At 49.6% G+C, this 17,865-nt stretch overlaps 1 protein-coding gene across 1 annotated transcript in view; it reads right to left on the bottom strand.

Moving 5' to 3' along the window:
• Positions 1-17,865, bottom strand: part of RNFT2 (ring finger protein, transmembrane 2) — a gene marked incomplete at both ends in the record, with an annotated part of 79,469 nt that overhangs the window by 60,048 nt on the left and 1,556 nt on the right. The window contains 3 exons of the mRNA XM_080717438.1: positions 6,356-6,456; positions 11,192-11,268; positions 11,546-12,018. Coding sequence (XP_080573564.1) covers positions 6,356-6,456; positions 11,192-11,268; positions 11,546-12,018 — 651 coding nt within the window. The remainder of the gene's footprint in view (positions 1-6,355; positions 6,457-11,191; positions 11,269-11,545; positions 12,019-17,865) is intronic.

Here is a 17,865-nt window from a genome sequence, read left to right as displayed (position 1 = left end):
GGCAGCGGTGCAAAGCATTGCCCCCAGACTGATCATTAAGTTCCCTTCTTTCAAAAGTACTCTGTGAGCTTCAGGAGACTGACGGATTTATGGTCATTTGCTCCTGACTGGGAACCCCCACCCATGATCATTGTCATGAGCCTGCAAATAACGGCAATTACGACACGCTTCCATGTCAACTATTTTATGGTTTACCCAGTTCTTTCATGAATATTATAGCACTTGGCCTTCCTAATTAGCCTGTCCAGGTGGATAAGGCAGGAAAGAACACGGTCCTGCTTTCACAGATGTGGAAACTAAGTCAGGTGCGATGGTGCACACCTGTAATCCCAGTACTCAGGAGCCTGAGACAGAAGGAGGGCAGGGTGGAGGCCAGTCTCAGGAACTCAGGAGACCCTCTGCAACTTAGTGAGACCCTATTTCAAAATAAACAAATTGGGCTAGAGATATAGCTTGGAGGTAGAATGCCCCTGGGTTCAATCCTTAGTAACACACACACATTAGGGCACTCGGGCAGGCCCAAAGAGGAAATGTTATCTGCCAAAGGGCACAAAGCTGGTAAGCAGCAGAATGCAGGCTCTGAGAGTTAGTCATCAGATTTCAAATCCTGGGAGGATTCGCCATCACTATTAAGGGGACCAAGTCTCCTGAGACCAGTGGATCACAGGTTCTAAGCCAGTTTCAGCAACTTAGGCTGTCAGTAACTTAGTGAGACCCTGTTTCCAAATTAAAAAAAAAAAAAAAAAAAAAAAAGGCTGGGGTTGTAGCTCAGTGGTAAAGAGCCCCTGGGTTTAATCTCCAGTACCACAAAACAAAACAAAACAAAACAAAACCCTTCCTTTCCTCATAAAGTTTCTAGCCTCAGGTGTTTTGTTACAGTAACACAAAGCCAGACTGATCCAGAAGGGATTCATGAAGCCTTCATTTCCTCACCTGTGAAACAGGGTCAGAACTACCCTGCTGGGTCACTGAGAGGGAAAAATAAGATAATAGCGGTTCGTATTATTTACAGACACATTATACACACCAGAAAGGACAATGACCCAGGTCTGTTGCCATTTTATTTATTTATTTATTTATTTATTTATTTATTTATTTATTTATTTATTTTTGAGGTACTGGAGATGGAACCCAGGGGCATTGTACACCCTCGGTCCTATTTTATTTTATTTTTTTAGTCTTTTTATTTTTTGAAACAGGGTCTCACTGAGTTGCGAAAGGCCTCGCTAAGTCTGTCTGTGAATCCCGATCCTCCAGTCTCTGCCTCCCACCTTTTTCTTTTATTTAAGCCACTTTCTCTCTCTTTCTCTTTCTTTGCCGCCAGTCTCACTTTGCCCTGGTTTGATGGGGGCTGTAGAGGTCTGAGCCTGGGAATATGGTCATGCCCAGAAAATGGCATGACCAGGAATTTCATCCCAGCTTCTGGGAAACTCCACCTCCTACCCCCTCCACCAGGACCCTGACATTTCAGACGCTGCCGCTAATGCACACTGTGCTACGTGTGGGAAGCCTTGGGTCAAACTCCAAAGACAGCTTTTATGGGACGGCCTCGGAAAGTGTCAAAAGTACTGACTCCTTAAAGCCCACTATCAAAACAGCTGGACGTGATCAGAGAGCCCGACTCGAGTTCAGCCCTGTTCCCTCAGACCCCGTGGCCCTGATGGCTTCTATACAGGGCAATACCATTCTGCTAACATTCTCTTGTTCAACAAGTTTCTTTTTTCTCCTTCCTTCCTTCCTTCCTTCCTTCCTTCCTTCCTTCCTTTTTCTTTCCCTCTCTCCCTCCTTCCTTGTACTAGGAATTGAACTTAAAGATGTTCTACCTCCATGCTACACCACTAGCCCTATCATCATTATCATCATCTCCTCCTCCTCTTCCTCCTCCTCCTCTTCCCCTCTTCTTCCTCCTCCTCTTCCTCCTCCTCCTCTCCTCCTCCTCCTCCTCCTCCTACTACTACTACTACTACTATTCTTCTTCTTCTTCTTCTTCTTCTTCTTCTTCTTCTTCTTCTTCTTCTTCTTCTTCTTCTTCTTCTTCTTCTTCTTCTTCTTCCTCTTCTTCTCTTTCTACAGAGTCTTGCTAAGTTGCTGAGGCTGGCCTCAAACCTAAGGTCTTCTTGTTTCAGCCTCCCAAGTACAGGGATTACAAGCATGTATCATTATGACCAGCTCCGACTTTATTTAAAACAAGGTCTCACTAAGTTGCTGAGGCTAGCCTTGAACCTGTGACCCTCCTATCTCAGCCTCCCAAGTACTGGGATTACAGGCATGCACTACCATGCCTGGCTGATGATCATTTTAAATTATGTTTTTCATTGTAAAAAGCAAGTGTCTGCATGGTAGACTCCAGACTTTGTTTAGGAGATACTTTATTGGTTTGTAAAATCCCCAATTCTGTAATATTAATTAATTAATTAATTTTGTGTGTGAATCACATGTTGGAGCCAGTCTCAACAACCTAGAAAAATCCTGTTTCAAAAATACAAATAAGAGGCCGGGCGTGGTGGCGCACGCTTGTAATCCCCGCGCTTGGGAGGAAGAGACAGGAGGATCGCGCAGGTTCGAAGCCAGCCGTGCTGGCTTTGGAGACCCTGTTTCCAAAAATAAAATAGGTCTGGGAGTGTAGTCCGGAGATAGACGGGCTTCCAGGAACCCCAGTACCACCAAAAAAAAAAAAAAAAAAAAAATACAAATAAGCCAGGCATGGTGGCACACGCTTGTAATCCCAGCACATGGGAGGCGAGACAGGAGGATCGCACAGGTTCGAAGCCAGCCGCGCTGGCTTTAAGAGACCCTGTTTCCAAATAAAAATATAAAATAGGTCTGGGAGTGTAGCCCTAAGGTAGAAGGGCTTCTAGGAACCCCAGTACCACCAAAAAAAAAATAATAATAAATAAATAAATAAAATAAAAATAAGCCAAGCGTGGTGGCGCATGCTTGTAATCCCAGTACTTGGGAGGCTGAGACAGGAGGATCGTGGTTCGCAGCCAGCCTCAGCTACTTAGCGAGGCCCTTTGCAACTCAGTAAGACCCTGTTTCAAAATAAAGAATAAAAAATAGGGCTGGGGATGTAGCTTGGAGGTAGAATGCCCCTGGGTTCCATCCCCAGTACTGCAAAAAAAAAAAAAAAAAAAAAAAAAAATAGGGCTGGTGTGTATCTTAGAGGTAGAACTTCCCTGGGTTCAGTCCCAAGTACCACAACAAACAAACAAAAACAATCAAACAAATAAAATATTAATATAGTTGCTGTTAAGTGACAGGATTAGAAGCAATTCTGATCTTTTCTTAAGATGTGTTTTCTAACTTTTCACTATTAAAACTAAATTACTTTTGGGTATATTCATTTCGAGTCACACCCCCCCATGCCATTTTGGCATGGGGTTGTATTTCTATTTTCTGTATTTCTATCTTTTTAATAAACTTAAAAAAAAAAACTAAATTACTTTTAAGCTGGGCGTGGTGACGCACGTTTGTAATCCCAGTACTTGGGAGGCTGAGACAGGAGGATCGCACAGGTTCGAAGCAGCCTCAGCTACTTACTGAGGCTCTCAGCAACTTAGTGAGACCCTGTTTCCAAATAAAATATAAAATAGGACTGGGAGTATAGCCCAGAGGTAGAAAGCCTCCGGGTTCCACCCCTAGCATCACAAAACAAAACAAAACAAACAAACAAACAAAAAACCTAAATTACTTTTGAGCCAGGTGAAGTGGTGCACACCCATCACCTCAGTACTTGGGAGGCTGAGACAGGAAGATGACAGGTTCGTGGCCAGCCTCAGCGGCCTAGGTAGCAGTGATGGACTGTACAAAGTATCCAGGAAACTCACTCCAACCAGGAAACGGGCGAACCCTGAAGCCCTGGGAAGGAGCTCCGACCGGCGCCACGTGCTCCTGGGAGGCAGGGACGTGTTCCTGCATGGCCTGTGCTTTATGTTTCTAGGTGCCAGGCTGCCAGGGCAACAGGGCTTTCTTTCTTTTTTTTTTTTTTTTTGGTGGTACTTGAAATGGAACCCAGGGAATTCTACCTCCGAGTGACACCCATAGCCCTATTTTTTTTTTTCCTTTATTTTGAAACAGGGTCTCACTGAGTTGCAAAGGGCCTCACTAAGTAGCTGAGGCTGTCCGCGAACCACGACCCTCCTGTCTCAGCCTCCCAAGTGCTGGGATTACAAGCGTGCGTCACCACGCCTGGCGGCGACTGCTATATTTTAAGGAAGGAGATGATCATCAAGGCTAGGAAATACATTCTGTTTCTTTGGCCCCATTTTCCCATCTGCCACCAAGCTGCGCAGAACTCTTAGTCACTAAGTCACAAGGGAAGAGAGTCCCCAGGTCACAGGACATGTGTTTGGAGAGTGGGGTGGGGGACCAGGGAGCCCTTGTGGCTGCCCAGAGATAGAAAGTTTTAGCCCTTAATGCTAAAACACTCTGCTATTACTATGAAAACATGAGTCCTTCACAAAGAATTTATGAAATACGTACGAAGGGAGGAAGAGGGAGGGGGTGGGATATGGACGGAAATCCACCACGTTTAGATAAGTGCGTGTTTGTCTACAGTACTTTGAATCTCACTTTGATATACTGAACTAGTAAAGGTATAAAAATAAATTTTTAAAATATAAACAATAACTGGGCATGGTGCCTGCTCTTGTAATCCCAGCATCAGGGGGCTGAACAGCCTCAGCTACTCAGCGAGGCCCTTTGCAACTCAGTGACACCTTGTTTCAAAAAAACAGGAAGAGTAAAAAATAGGGCTAGGATTGTAGCTTGGAGGTACAATGCCCCTGAGTTTCATCTCCAGTACCGTAAACAAACAAACAAACAAACAAAAACAATAGCCGGTGCAGTAGCGCACACCTGTAATCCCAGTACTTGGGAGGCTGAGACAGGAGGCTTGCAGGTTCGTGGCCAGCCTCAGTAACTTAGTGAGGCCCTCTGCAACTTAGTGAGACCCTGTTTCAAATAAAAATATAAAACAGGGCTGGAGAGTATATGTACATTAAAATACCTTTAAAAAGCTAGTCATAGAGCAGAAAAAAAAAAGTAGTTTCTGATCTCCAGTGGCCAAAGGCAACTAATGTGCCCGGTTTCTTCTGAGGCCTTCTGGAAGTATTCTAGCCCCGCACAGTCTCTGCCGTGCCCACTAACCATTTTGAGCACTTGAAATGTTGCCAGTTGAAACAGACACGGGCTGCGTATGCAAAATGCCAGATTACAGAGACTTAATGTGGGAAAACGGATGTAAAATGTCGCACTAGGAGTTTTTATATTGATTGCTTGTTGAAATGACAATATTTTGGACACAGAGTTGTCCCTCGGTATCTGTGGGGGATGGATGCCAAGATCTTGAGTGGATACTCAAATCCAAAGATGCTCAAATCTCTTTCTATCAAATGGCACGGCATTCTCACAAGATCTACCCCACATCCTCCTGAATACTTAAAACCATCTCTGGATGACTTGTAATACCTAATACAACACAATACCTATGCAGATAGTGGCTGGACATTGTGTCTGTATACTGCCCTCCGCAGAGCATTGACATAGGAAAGACCGGTCTACGCATATTCAGTACAGACATAGGCTTTTTATTTTCTGAATATTATCCATCTGAGGTTGGCTGTAATCCTTGGATGCCAAAACCATGGATACAAAGAACCGAGTAAACTGAGATAATAAAAAATCTGTTATTAAAATTAATTCTTTCTTTTCTCTCTCTCTTTTTTTTTCTATGTAGTGTACTAAGGTGTTCTGCCTCTGAGCTACACTCCTAGCCCTATTTTATTTTTTATTTGGAAATAGGGCCTTCTTAAGTTTCTGAGGCTGGCCTTGATCCTGTGATCCTCCTATATCAGCCTCCCAAGTACTAGGATAACAGGCATCCTCCACCATGCCTGGCCTTTTCATTTTTCTTAATGCAGCAATTAGAAAGTGTAAGACTAAACCAGGCGTGGTGGCGCACGCTTGTAATCCCAGCATTCAGGAGGCTGAGACAGGAGGACCACGGTTCGCGGACAGCCTCAGCTACTTAGTGAGGCCCTCTGCAACTCAGTGAGACCCTGTTTCAAAATTAAGAATAAAAAATAGGGCTGGAGGTGTCGCTTGGAGGTAGAAGGCCCCAGAGTTCCATCCCCAGTACTGCAAAAAGAAAAGAAAATGTGAAATTATATACGTGGCTTGCAATAGATTTCTACTAGAGAGTACTGTGCTAGGCAGGTGTGTATAATAACCGGGTGGAATCTGAGAGTTACAGGCTGACACGGCGCTGGTGCATGGTTCTCTGGCGCCCGGATGCGTACCCCAAACCCAGCAGAGCCCCCAGCTCTTCAGGAGAAGTGGCGACTCCCCTGCTCACCTGTTGTACAGTTGCTGGGAGTTGAATGTGTACAGCACGTACAGGGTGTTCCCTGCCAGAAAGGCCAAGATCCACAAGATGACCAGCACCGACCTCTTCTCCTGGAGACAAAGCAAGAAATCCGTGGGGATGCTACAAGGCCAAAGGCACACATGGCAGAACATTCCAGAACATTCACTGTCTTAAAGGTGTGCATAACAGAACGTTTCGGAACATTCCATAAGAAGTGGAAACTTCACTGTCTTAAAGGTTCATATAGAAGAACCTTCTGGAACATTCCAGAATACTTCCTGAGACGTGGAAACTTCACTGTCTTAAAGGTTCATATGGAAGAACCTTCTGGAACATTCCAGAACACTTTTTGAGAAGTGGAAACTTCACTGTCTTAAAGGCGCACGTGGCAGAATTTGTTGGAACATTCGAGAACATTCCCTACGAAGTAGAAACTTCACTGTCTCCAAATTTTAGAGGAAGCAGGGCTGAAAGAGAAAGGAACTGGCATCTGGCCATCTCACTGGGACCCAAGAAGTCATCCCAGAGAAGAGGACAGAATAGAGAACAACTGCTTGGAAAACCATCTGAAAAGGGTAAAGAGAGCCGGGCATGGTGGTGCACGCCTGTAATCCCAGTCTTTGAGAGGCTGAGACAGGATGAGTGCAGGCTTGAGGAAAGCCTTAGTGAACCTCTCAGCAAACTAGCAAGACCCTGTTTCAAAACAAAACAAAAATGCTGGGGGTGTAACCTGGAGGGAATGCCCCTGGGTCCAATCCCCAGTAACACACACACACACACACACACACAAACACACACAATCTCCAGTAAAACACACACACACACACACACACACACACAATCTCCAGTAACACACACACACACAATCTCCAGTAACACACACACACACACACACACACACACACACACACAATCTCCAGTAACACACACACACAATCTCCAGTAACACACACACACACACACAATCTCCAGTAACACACACACACACACAATCCCCAGTAACACACACACACACACACACACACACACACACACACACACACACACACGGTTTGCAGCATAGACCCCAGAGCCAGGTGGCCTGGTTTCTACTGCCGGGTCTGTGTCCCGGGAACTGTCCAGCCCCAGGCAAGCTGCTGGGCTCTGCATTTCCCCTCCTCATCTGGATGATGGGCACCTATCAGCATCTACCTTACAGCGACATGGGAACTGACAAACACATAATGCTTAGGAGAGCGCCTGGCATGTCGTACGTGGCAGTTTACAATTACTATTAGGAACCGGGCACAGAGAGGTTAAGTTACTAATGATCACGGGCACATTTCCTTTTTGTGGTACTGGGGATTGTACCCAGAGGCAATCTACCTCTGAGATATACCCCAGCCCTATTTTATATTTTATTAGGAAACAGGGTCTCACTAAGTTGCTGAGAACCTCACTCAGTAGCTGAGGCTGGCTTCGAACCCGTGGGATCCTCCTGTCTCAGCCTCCCAAGCGCGGGGATTACAAGCGTGCGCCACCACGCCCAGCTCAAGGGTGCCTATTTTAAGTCTGTGTCATCATAGGCAGATGGAGGTGCTGTTAAGGATGAAGAAGTCAACATGCATTCTGGTCTGGACTCCTGTTGTGGCTTGCTATGGGGCAGGACTTCTTATGAAGACTGACAACCCAGCTGTCAGTTCCAATCCAGATGCTGAAAACTTCTGCTCACATGGTTTCTAGCACAGACCTCCAGGCTACTTCCCTGGACCAACTGTTCAACACCAGGCCATAATACTAGGATTAAATTCATGTCTGTGAGCCAGGCACGGTGGTACATGCCTGGAGTCCTAGTACTTGGGAGGCTGAGACAAGAGGATCATGGGTTCAAAGCCAGCCTCAGCAACCTAGTGAGACCAAGTTTCAAAATAAAATACTGCAAGGTGTGTAGCTTGGAGGTAAAAATCCTCTGGGTTCAATCCCCTGTACCAAAAATGAAAGAAAGAAAAATATCCATACTGGCACACACGTCTGTGAAAGCCTTTCCCAGTCCATACGGGGGTCTCCTTTCTCTAGTCCTGTTCCTTTCTAGTCCCTAGGAAGAAAAACTGGCCCGCCTTCTCAGATGCCCTTTCCCAGAAGCTTCTGGGCCTGAGCGCGTTGCTAGGAGATGTCCAGAGGAGGTGCCGACAGGCCATTCTCCTGTGCCCGTGCCCCGAGAGATGTGCAGGCCCCTCTGCTGTGGATTCTCAAACGCCGGTCTTTTCCTGGCCGGCGGGTGCCTTGCTGGAATAGGATGAGGTCATAACTTTCCCAGTGTAACCTTCCCTGTGGTTTCGGTAAATGCTCAGTTACTGTGCAATTCCAGAGGACTGGCGGCTCCATCCACCTATTATTCCAGGAGCGGTCAAGGTTAACGGCTGCAGAAACCACCTCCAAACAGCACTCTCTTATCAGTGTGATTAATCACGCAGCAGCCCTTTTTCCCAATAAATAATAGATCCCGGTTGAATTCCCTCAATGCAAACCAAAGAAAGGCGTGAGCGAGGCCCCAGCAGACAGAACCCGAGGGGGCGGCCAGCATTCCTAAGTGTGCTGAGGGCCGGGCAGATCTGCGCTCATAGAAAATAAGCACAGACAGGGAGGACTTCCCTGTGACCTTGAGGCGCTCACGGGTCCCTGGAGGCTGGCCCCTGCATCCAGGCATCTCCTCAGCCCCTAAAACTCAGGTCAGGTGTCACTGGAATGCTACTGCATTTGACAAGAAGCCAGTCCCCCAGCCTCCCGCTGGTGTCATGGAACCTGTGCTTCCCAAGCCACAGGAAATCCTGAGAGTCATCCCCCCTGCTCCCCACAAAGCGCATCGTGGATGTCCGCGTGGCCCAGAATGTGCTCAGTCTGCCCTTTTTTTTTTTTTGTGGTACTGGGGTTCCTGGAAGCCCTTCTACCTCCGGGTTACACTCCCAGACCTATTTTTATATTTTTATTTGGAAACAGGGTCTCTTAAGCCAGCACGTCTGGCTTCGAACCAGCGTGATCCTCCTGTCTCCGCCTCCCAAGCGCGGGGATGACAAGCGTGTGCCACCACGCCTGGCGCGCAGTCCGCCCTTTTAATGTCTAGCAGAAAGGGGTCTGTGTGAAGAGGAGACAGGGTCAGGAGGAACCTCTGGCTGTGCCCGGCTCTGCGTCGACGTGTCCCTGTGCAGGTGGACACTGAGCGCCTTCCGGGCCGTGCGAACGTCCATGTGTTCTGTGGAGAGCAGGACGCTGGGGAGGGTCAGAGATGGTGACTGTCGGAGTTTCCTGCGGTTCAGGTTTTACAAAATAACTCCATTAAATGTCTCCTACGCACCAGCCACTGTGCCGAACACCGTCTCTGCAATATCCCATTTAGTCCTCTCGACAGGTCCGTGAATCGGCGTGAACACCGGTGAACCTCAGCTCACGAGGGGTTAAGTCCTCGCGAGCCCATCCTAAGTTGCACCACTGAGTCAGAAATACACGGCGGTGTACACCTCACTTTCCCGCCGTCCCTGCCCGGCGGCTCGGCACACTAGGTGTCGGCTATTTCCCCCTGTGATCTGGTAGCTGACTAGGACTAGCACAACAAATCCCACTCAGGAGAAGACCCAAATTCAAAACCCGAACCGAGTTATTAATAAAAGCAGATCGACGTCAGTTAGAAAGTCAAAACATAGCGGACGACTGTAAGTCAGGCACCATCTAGGGGGAACCTGAGCCTGAGCGCGCCCGGAGCCACCACCTCAGGGCCTGCAGGTGGACGGAGGAGCTGGGATTTGAACCTGGAATGAGCACAGGCTCTGGGCCCAAGTACTTGTTTTTCAATCCTGATGCCTCCTTGCCCGGCTGTGTGACTTCAGAAAAGGCGCTTAGTGCCTCTGAGCCACTGTTTCCTTGGGGGGAAATAACAATTTTTTCCCCTTCTTGCCAGGTTGCTGGGATGAGTCAGCAAGGTGACATCGAGGGGTTTGCACTCTGCTGGACATCTGTGATGACGCTGGTGAAGCCGTGCACCCCCCACCCCCACCACCAGCACGGGGTGGGGGTGGCCTTGAACCACAAGGGTGGCTTGGAGGGAACTATGGGGCTGGGGTGGGCAGTATGGGTGCAGGGCTGCTGCTGAAAGAAAAAGGCCAGCATGTGTAGAGGGGAGGGGAGAAGGACGGCACGTCTGGGGCCTTGCCCAGAGGTGGCAGCGGCAGAACAGCTTCTCAGAGAGGTCTACGCTTTCATCGCCGAGATCTGGAATTACACTAGGGACATGGAGGACTAAGGTCCAGATGACGCCAGGCTGCTGACCAGTTGGCCCTGAGATGGGTCCAGTGTAACGGCCAGGGGCCTTAAAGTGGGCGAGGAAAGCCGGGTGCAGTGGCTCACACCTCCAATCCTAGTACTTGGGAGGCTGAGACAGGAGGATCCCAGGTGCTTCAAAATAAAAAAATAAAAATAAATAGGGCTGGGAGTATAGCTCAGAAGTAGAATACCCCTGGGTTCAATCCTCAGTTACACACACACACACACACACACACACACACCACAAACACACACATATTCTCTCTCTCTCTCTCTCTCTCTCTCACAAGGAAGGCAGAGAGGACAGTCAGAGGGAGAGGCCACACGGCTGTCTTGCAGGAGGAAGGGGACCCCAGGAAAGGCAGGGACGGAGACTCTCCCCATGCCTGCGGAGGGAGCACGGCCCTGAGGACACCTGGATCGAAACTGTAGGGACACAGGACAGACGTCTGACGTGCAGAACGCAAGATCAGAAGCCTGTGTGGCTTCACGCCACTGTGGTCACGCGTGACAGCCCACTAGGTGACCTACCCTCAGCGACACCTGCTCCCGAAGCGCGGAGTTGGCGTAGGCAAAGGTGCTGGCCATCCCGATGCACACGGCGATGCCTGTGGGACAGAGGGGTCCATGGTACCCTCTTAGGCTCATGGGACCCAGCCCAGGACGGGGAGCAGAGCTGGAAAGTGGGCCATCCCTGGTTCCCCCCTCCCTCAGTTCTCCTGACTCAAAGACCCACTCCCCGAAGCCCTGTGTCCAAGGACAGCCTCTGCTGCCTTCCCGGGGCATTTCAGATGAAGCGCCCCACCCCACGAGCTGCAGCGGCCCTCCCCATGCTCCCCATGAAGCCACCCCTGCGCTGCGACACCCACGTGCCCAGGGACTCACCGAGCTTGTGCTGGAAGCACACTTTGGCCAGGAGGATCAGGATGAAGGGCAGCCCCTTCTGCAGCCAGCAGATGACGGCCTTCAGTTCGGACAGCGCAGGGGCGGGCGTCCCCGGCTGCTCGTCGCCGCCTTCCTCCGTGTGCCCGCGGTGGTCGCCTCCCACGTGCTGCAGCAGGGAGCCCCCGCGGTGGCCGCCGTGGTGGAAGTGGTGCTGGGGCTGGCGGTGGGGGTAGGTGCCGCCCTCGCCACCGCGGCCGCCTCCGTCCTCCCGGGACGCTGGCATCTGGATGAAGACGTCCCCGCCGCCGGCGGCCGCGGACCCCAGCACCAGGCTGGCAGGGAAGGGGCTGGCGGGGTGGCTGCTGGCCAGGCCGGAGAAGAGCGCGGGCGGGGAGGCGGCCTCTGCCTTCAGGCTCTGGAACACGCCGCCTTCATCCACACTGGCCTCGGGGCTGAGCGGCTGGCTGCGGTTTCTGCGTGACAAGGTGTCTTGGCTCGAATCTGGCCGGTTCCCCTGAGCTCAAGGGGGCAGTCCAGTGCCTGAGGGAGGTGCTCAGAGGTGTATCCTTTCGTTTTTGCTTTTGCGTGGTATTGGGGATAAAGCCCAGAAGCATTGTACCTCTGAGCTACACCCCCAGACCTATTTTTTATTATTTATTTTGGAACAGGATCTCACTAAATTGCGGAGGGCCTCACTAAGCAGCTGAGGCTGGCCACGAACCTCTGATCCTCCTGCCTCAGCCTCCCAAGTACTGGGATTACAAGCGTGCACAGGCTGAGGTATATCCTTAATCTGACTATATAGTACCTGTACTTGTGGGTAGGGCCTATGGGAGCTCAGTAGGTCCACAGAAGGTCATTAGGGTGGAGCCCCATGATGGAAACCTCCTGCCATTATTAAAAGAAGGATAAAGCCCGGCATGGTGGTACACACCTGTAATCCCAGTTTTGAGGCTGAGGTGGGAGGATCAGGTTGGAGGCCAGCCTCAGCAACTTAGACTCTCAGCAACTAAGCGAAATCCTATTTCAAAACAACAATAAAACCAAAAAAGGGCCTGGGGTGTAGCTTGGAGGTAGAATGACTCTGGGCTCGATCCCCAGGACTATAAGAAAAAAAAAAAAAAAGAGGGTTGGAGAAGATGGAGAAAAGACTCAAAACATCAACATCAGAGACCCAATCAAGTTTTCCCATTAAGTTAAAATGAGGTCATCAGGGTGGGCCCTCATCCAGCATGTCTGGCACATAATGAGAAGAGACCAGGTCACAGACACACACCGGAGACCATCTGGGGACCCGCGAGAAGGTGACCATCTACAAGCCAAGCAGAGACATCAGAGGAAACCAGCCCCGCAGATACCATGCCTGCCCCGGGCCTTCCAGCCTCCGGCATTGTCAGGAAAGATATCTCCATCTTTGAAGCCGCCCAGGCCGTGGCTCCCTGTGTGCCCGGCAGTCCTAGCTGAGAAATAGAAATAGTACTGGCAGCACAGTCTGAGGACTTATTCTATGTCAGGCATTTTTCTGAATGTGGTACATCGATCAACTCATTAAATCCTTGCCTCGACCCTGGAAATAAATATTAATAATATCCCCACTTTACAGACAAAGAAACGGAGGCATTTTTGTGGCACTGAAGATTGAACCCAGAGGCATTCTACCTCTGAGAGACCCCTCCAGCCCTATCTTATTTATTTATTTATTTATTTATTGATGGTACTGGGGTTCCTGGAAACGCTTCTACCTCTGGGCTACACTCCCAGACTTATTTTATATTTTTATTTGGAAACAGGGTCTCCCTAAGCCAGTGTGCTCGGCTGGCTTCAAACCTGCGCGATCCTCCTGTCTCCGCCTCCCAAGCGCGGGGATTACAAGTGTGCGCCACCACGCCCGGCAGCCCTATTTTATTTTTAAACAGGGTCCTACTAGTTTGCTGAGAATCTGCAATCCTCCCGTCTCAGCCTCCCAACTACTGGAATTACAGGTGCAAGCCACCATGCCTGGCTGAGGCTTACATTTCAGTCCGTTACATCCTTCTTAGGAGGGTCAAAAATTCTTTTTTTTTTTTTTTTTTTTGAGATGAAACCCAGGGGCCTTCTGCCTCTGGACTACACTCTCAGACCTACTTTATATTTTATTTGGAAATAGGGTCTCACTAAGTAGCTGAGGCTGGCTTTGAACCTGCGCGATCCTCCTGTCTCAGCCTCACAAGTAAAGCCCGAGTACTGGTTTACATTTCTTGCTGTGATGGTTTGGATTTATTTTTATTATCTTTATTTTTTGTGTGGTGGTACTGGGGTTCCTGGAAGTCCTTCTACCTCCGGGCTACACTCCCAGACCTATTTTTACATTTTTATTTGGAGACAGGGTCTCCTAAGCCAGCGCGCGTGGCTGGCTTCGAACCTGCGCGATCCTCCTGTCTCCGCCTCTCAAGTGCGGGGATTACAAGTGTGCGCACCACGCCCGGCATGATGGTTTGGATTTAGATGTCCCTCCAGCCCTCAGAGAAGCAAGACAGCAATGTTGGAGGTGGGGCTTGGTTGCTGAGGAGGGGTCCCTGGGGGTGTGGCCTGGGAATTATACAAAGTCCCTCTCCTCCTTGCTTGCTCGCTGCTCTCGGCCTCGGTGATGTGAGAGCAGAGCCTGGCTCTCTCCCTCCCTCTCTACTTCCTGCCCCTATATACCCAGAGCTCCGCAGACCCGGCCTGTAGTGGACTGAACCCTAAAATCTCCGAAAACCGTGAGCAAATAAATCTTCCTTCCTCTAAATTTTGTGGTCAGTTGTTCTGGGTGGTAGTAGTGAGAATGTTGACATGACACTCACAGTCTTGGATAAACCCCAGACAGGTACTGACAGCATTCCGCTTCTACAGATAAAGAAACTGAGTCTTAGAGGATGAGCTGGTCAGACACCCTTGGACTACCTGGTCCCGGATTCCATGCTCACTGGGCACCTTGGGCCCTCTGCCTCAGCCATGGCCCCACCTGTCCCATCCAGGCTGCTCATGCTTGCCCATCGATTCCAGCCCCAATTCCTCTGCCAATGACCACCCTGCTCCCGGTTCTCACGGCACCCTCACCTCCCCGTGGGGCTGTTTACTGTCACCAGTTTATTGAACTATCTTTCCCTGGACACCCATGGCCTCCAATCCTGGTTGTATATTATAATCATATGGGGGTGGAGCTTTTAAAAAACAAAGGTGCCCCAGTCCCACTACAGACCAACTGCATAAAAAAAAAAAATCTTTGGGGGTAGATCTCAGCACCGCAGGTTCTTGAGGCCCCCAGCATGCATTTGGTGCCCAAAGCAGAACTTCAGGTTGTGCCATGCTCTGAGGTCAAAGACATGAGTGTTTGCTCCCTGCTGTATTCCTACCATGCCGCAAAGACTTATTGGCATAGACTGTGCTTAATAAATGCTGTTTGAAAGAATGAATGTACAATCACTAAAGGCTCTGAGAAGGCTTGTAACTGAAAAAGATAACTTTCTTTTCTTTTAAATGTATTTATGATACTAGGGATTGAACCCAAGGACATTCTACCTCTGAACTATACCCTTAGCCCTTTTCATTTTTTTATTTTAAAATAGGGTCTCATTAAATTGCTGAGGCTAGCCTCAAACCTGCGATTCTCCTGTCTTAACCTCCCAAATACTAGGATTATAGGTGTGTTCCACGATGACCAGCTAAACTAACTGCCTTTAATTCCATTGTTTCTGAAACTTATTTGACCGCAGAATTTGTTTTCTCTCCCCCCCCCCCTTTTTTTTTTTTTTTTTTTTTGGTGTGTGTGTGGTACTAGGGGTGAAACCCAGGGGCTTTTCTACCTCCGGTCTATACTCCCAGACCTATTTTATACTTCATTTGGAAACAGGGTCTCACTAAGTTGCTGAGAGCCTCACTAAGTAGCCAAGGCTGGCTTTGAACCTGTGCCATCCTCCTGTCTCAGCCTCCCAAGCGCCGGGATTTTCTTTTTTTGAGACAGAGTCTTGCTCAGTTGCCCAGGCTGGCCTTCATCTTACAATTCTCCTGCCTCAGCTTCTAAGTAACTAAGATTATACTTCAGTACCACCATGTCCAACTCAGAGAATTCTTTTCACCCGCGGAAATCCTATTCTTGTGTCGTAGAATGTCTGGACCACACGGGGGGCATACTGGCCTGGAGAAGCCTCAGGGCTGGTTTCTTTGGCTTCGTGAAGTAGGCCCGAGAGTGTACCATCCCTGTGCCACTTGAGGATGGCTCCCATCTCCCTCTCTCCCACCAGGCCCTCTTCTCCCTGCTAACTCTGAAACCCCGGGAAACATGTGTCCTCCTCCCTTGCGCTCTGGAATTATCATAATATTAATAATGCTCACAATAACAGACACCATGGATATGAACCTCAAGGGGCCAAGAGCTCTTTCTGCACTTCAAGAAGCTGAGCTCAGCCACGTCCTGGTAGTGTCCACCAGCCCCTGGAGATGCTCCACTGCCCCCCTGGGGCGCCCTCCCTGCTCCCCCGGGCTCCCTGCCACTCCGAGTTCACAGGGCTCTGGGGACCTCCAGTCCGACCAGGGGAGACTCCAGCACTATTTATAACTGGCTTCTCTTCCCTGAGCCCCCTCCTGCATCCAGCCGGGATTTCAGCCTACATGGGAAAGGATATTCCTTGGGGCAGGGAGTGGGTGGGGGTGGGGGGACAGAAAATTCACTTCCAACTTAACCACTTAAAGGCTAGCGCCAAGGCAGCCTGGGAGAGGTGGATCTGCTCAGACGGGATGGTGGTGTCTCCTCGCTGTGGGACCTCAGGCAACTGACTTCCCCTCTCTGAAATGGGGATAAAGACAGTCCTGACCTCATCAGGCTAATGTGAAGGAGGCACAGAATGAGCACTGGATGCACGGTAGACATTATTTTTCTTTCACGGTCTCTGTTCTGCAAGCCCTCGTGTTTTGCTCGAGAGTAGATGGCAGAGCCGTCTTCAGGGGTCGAAGCGCCCAACAGGTGTGCTTATCACAAGCCAGGGGTTGCGTTTATGCATTTCCCCACCCGTTCCTTCATTCACCCCAACTCTGGATTTTATCATCTGCAAACCAGGGGCGAAGCCCCTTGTCAAAGTCCCTGGAGTTGGTGTCTTCGTCTGTTTTCTGTTGCTATAACAAAATGCCCGAGAATCCATCATTTAGAAAGAACAGAGACTGACTTGAATCACAGTGGTGGAGGCCGGGGAGTCCAAGAGCATGGTGGGTGCTGCATCGGGTGAGGGCTTTCTTGCTGCATTTTAATATGGCAAAGGGAATTGCACAGAGAGACCAAGCAAGCATGCTGGCCTGGGCCCCTCTTCCTTTTCCTATAAGGCCACTAATACCACCAAGGGGGCCCATCCTCATGACTCATCATTACCTCCCAGAGGTCCTACTTCCAAATAGCATCCACATATGACCTTGGGATGATACTTCCGATGCATGGATTCCAGGAGGCACACCCTCACCCCAAACCATAGCAGGTGGGAAGTGGCTGGCTGGGATTTTAACCTAGGGTCATCCTACTCATAGCCAGCAATCTTCCCTGCAGAACAGACGGGCTTGATACCAAGCTTGGTTCCAGTGCTGGTGGATACTTTCTGTGATTTTGAAGCCAAGCCCAGAGTCACAGGGTACCTGTGATGGATGAGAAGGAGGAACAGCTCGGCCGCCTGCTCCTTGGATCTGTGTAGAAGCAGGGAGGCTCTGGGACTGGAAGACACTTACAATCTGAGAACAGACGCCCATGCTATGAGCTTTCTTGGGCTTAAACAGAAATGCCAGCTGCTGAGTGTTTTCGGTTTTTTTTTTTTTTTTTGGTGGTACTGGGGTTCCTGGAAGCCCTTCTACCTCCGGGCTACACTCCCAGACCTATTTTTACATTTTTATTTGGAAACAGGGTCTCCTAAGCCAGCGCACGCGGCTGGCTTCGAACCTGCGCGATCCTCCTGTCTCTGCCTCCCAAGCGCGGGGATGACAAGCGTGTGCCACCACGCCCGGCCTGATGAGTGTTTTAACTGCACGGTTTTAAAAAATATTATTATTGTGTTACTATTATCCTGTAGTTGTCTATTTAGCATTCATTAATCACAGCAAATGAGTGGCCAACCGTTGTTCCCATCTCCCCTGCAATCGAGGGCCCATTTCCCAGGCCCCTCTTTAATTTCCAGCCAATATTTCCTCTGCTCTAAATCATCCAGGGCTAGTAGCCAAACAACTAGAGGCCGTCTCTGTACCCCAGAGCCCACTGACACTATTCGAACCAGCCGATTCCAAGCCGCTGCCCTGCCCTCTTTAGTCTTTTCTGTGGGAAACACAGT

The sequence above is a fragment of the Muscardinus avellanarius genome (assembly GCF_963383645.1).
Source record: "Muscardinus avellanarius genome assembly, chromosome: 21".
NCBI classification, from domain to species: Eukaryota; Metazoa; Chordata; class Mammalia; order Rodentia; family Gliridae; genus Muscardinus; species Muscardinus avellanarius.
This window is presented reverse-complemented; position numbering and strand designations above follow the sequence as displayed.